The 2,058-nt window shown below is 32.6% G+C and overlaps 1 protein-coding gene across 1 annotated transcript; it reads left to right on the top strand.

Moving 5' to 3' along the window:
- The first annotated feature begins 20 nt into the window (after nt 1-20).
- LOC109589361 (uncharacterized) lies at nt 21-553 on the top strand. The gene is made up of 4 exons (XM_020005455.1): nt 21-99; nt 167-266; nt 319-357; nt 406-553. Exons 1-4 carry the CDS (start codon nt 21-23, stop codon nt 533-535), a joined length of 348 nt encoding a protein of 115 aa, XP_019861014.1. The 3' UTR covers nt 536-553.
- Nucleotides 554-2,058: the final 1,505 nt, after the last annotated feature.

Genomic DNA, 2,058 nt, shown 5'->3' with positions numbered 1-2,058 from the left:
GTACAGAGTTATCTTCAGGAATGACAGTGACATTGATCAGTACTCAATTTGTGACAATAACACTAGTAACTACTCAAGAAGTAGGATCAACTAATACAGGTACAATAATAATTGGTAAATGTTAAGACACAAATAATTTCATAATATTTTTTATTAATACTATCAGGAGCTGTTGATGGTGCTAGTATTGGATTGGTTGCAGTGATTGGATTATTATTAATATCACTAGTTGTTAGTATCATTATTCACATCTACTGCTTTATCAAGTATGAATACATTAACAACCATAAAATACAATTTAATGTTGTTTATGTACAGGCATAAAACCTATGATACAACCACTGCTAAGCAAACAAAGTAAAGAAACACTCATAACTCTTTGTACATTACTATTGCTTGTGATAGGCTTGATGATGATATACCAATGCAAGCCTGTGAACCATATGGTATTCACAAGACTAAACATGTTACAAAAGAGGCAGTATATGAGTGTCCTGATGTCAATGTTAATGATACTGCTATTAATGAAACATAACTTATGAAACAGTAAAAACTAACAGTGCAATTTAATATACATGTACATGTACGCTATGTGATACAGCAGTATACATTGCTCATGTACTTGCTTGTTATGCATACATACACTCCTCGATATACATTTTAGTTCTGGAGTGTCACTGATTGATTCATAATATTTTAGTCCATTTTAGTGTAACTTTTATGATCACAGTAGTGTTATTGTAACTACTTTCAATGTCCTTGTATCAATTCTAATGTTTGCAGTGTTTTTTTATAGTGTTACTATCCAATCAAGTTACAGTAAACAATTGACAATAACTAACTGAAACTGCTGTATAAAGAATATGCTTAACAAGGAGATTTTGTCAAGTTCTGTGAAAAACACTAGCAAGACTGAAAATATCTCTTTCAATGCTTGCCAGTTGCCACTATACGTAAACCTAATGTTAATTTTTTTTCACAGATTAGCCCATTTCCTTATGAGGTTTGACTACTTTTCTTTAAAATTATAAAGAAGATACACACGTACAAAATAAAACAACCTCATTAACCTGCTTTAATTTATGATAATAATAATTATACATAAATAATAACAACAACAACTCAAAAATGAAGATACAATAGTGGAAAAAAACAAAATATAGGATCAAAAATTACTAAAAATATTCAAAGACAAAACAGGAATGTATTATAAATAGGTCTAATGCATGTACTTTATGCTCCCTAAAATGCAGTGAGAAGAGATTGCCTGTTGGTTTATTATAAGTAAAAACACGCACTGTCACTACTGCTGTATGTCCTATTGAAGCTTGTCTATTATAATATTGTGTGCATGAATGTCATGTGATCATCATGTGCTGAGTGGCTTGACCTGTGAGCAGGTATTAGGTAAGTATCTCTTAGTGAGGTGGTCAGGGTTGGTGTATCAATCTTAGTGAAGTTTTGGTGTTGGTGTATAGTATTTATGCTACCATCATTCTGGCTCCATGACTGTTTTGAATTAGACAATTAGCCAGTTATTTGTGTTACTCATGCCTTATGCTAACATTTTGCAGGACACTGCAGAATATTGGTAATTGCATTTTTGAGCAGAGCAGGCAGCCCTGGCATTCCATCATGATAATTTCAGTTTCATAGTTTTTCCTCCTAAATATGTACATGCGTGATGTACACTACAGACTCTCTTAACACTACACAGCAAATCTTAGATCCATTTGCACCAAATGGTCTCTCTTGTATAAGTTGTAATGGTAAACTCCCTTTAACATCATGTAGTATTGTTGCTGCTATTTTTAAATCATGTAGTCACGTACACACAGGGAGTGGGCCACACTATACTCAATAAATCTATTTACAAAACTACACAGCAAAATAATTGTTTAAAACTACCCATAAAAGGTTATCTCAGTTCCGGAAGTCTATTGTTTAGTGAAACTGAGGTAACCACCTATGGGTTGTTTTAACTACTAATTTTTGCAGTGTATATGCTGAGCTATCACAACAGTTTCAGTTTCATAAACACATCTACAGGCATTTCTT

This window comes from Amphimedon queenslandica, unplaced genomic scaffold (assembly GCF_000090795.2).
Source record: "Amphimedon queenslandica unplaced genomic scaffold, v1.1 AMPQUscaffold_11394, whole genome shotgun sequence".
Lineage (NCBI taxonomy): Eukaryota > Metazoa > Porifera > Demospongiae > Haplosclerida > Niphatidae > Amphimedon > Amphimedon queenslandica.
Note: the sequence above shows the minus strand (reverse complement) of the source record. Positions and strands in the feature narration are given on the sequence as shown.

Bases quoted from the DNA above. Each gene is read 5' to 3' on its own strand.
- LOC109589361 (XM_020005455.1), top strand. From the start codon at position 21: ATGACAGTGACATTGATCAGTACTCAATTTGTGACAATAACACTAGTA. The intron at 100-166 runs GTACAATAATAA...TAATACTATCAG, and splicing joins AGTAGGATCAACTAATACAG to GAGCTGTTGATGGTGCTAGT. The intron at 358-405 runs GTAAAGAAACAC...TGCTTGTGATAG, and splicing joins ACCACTGCTAAGCAAACAAA to GCTTGATGATGATATACCAA.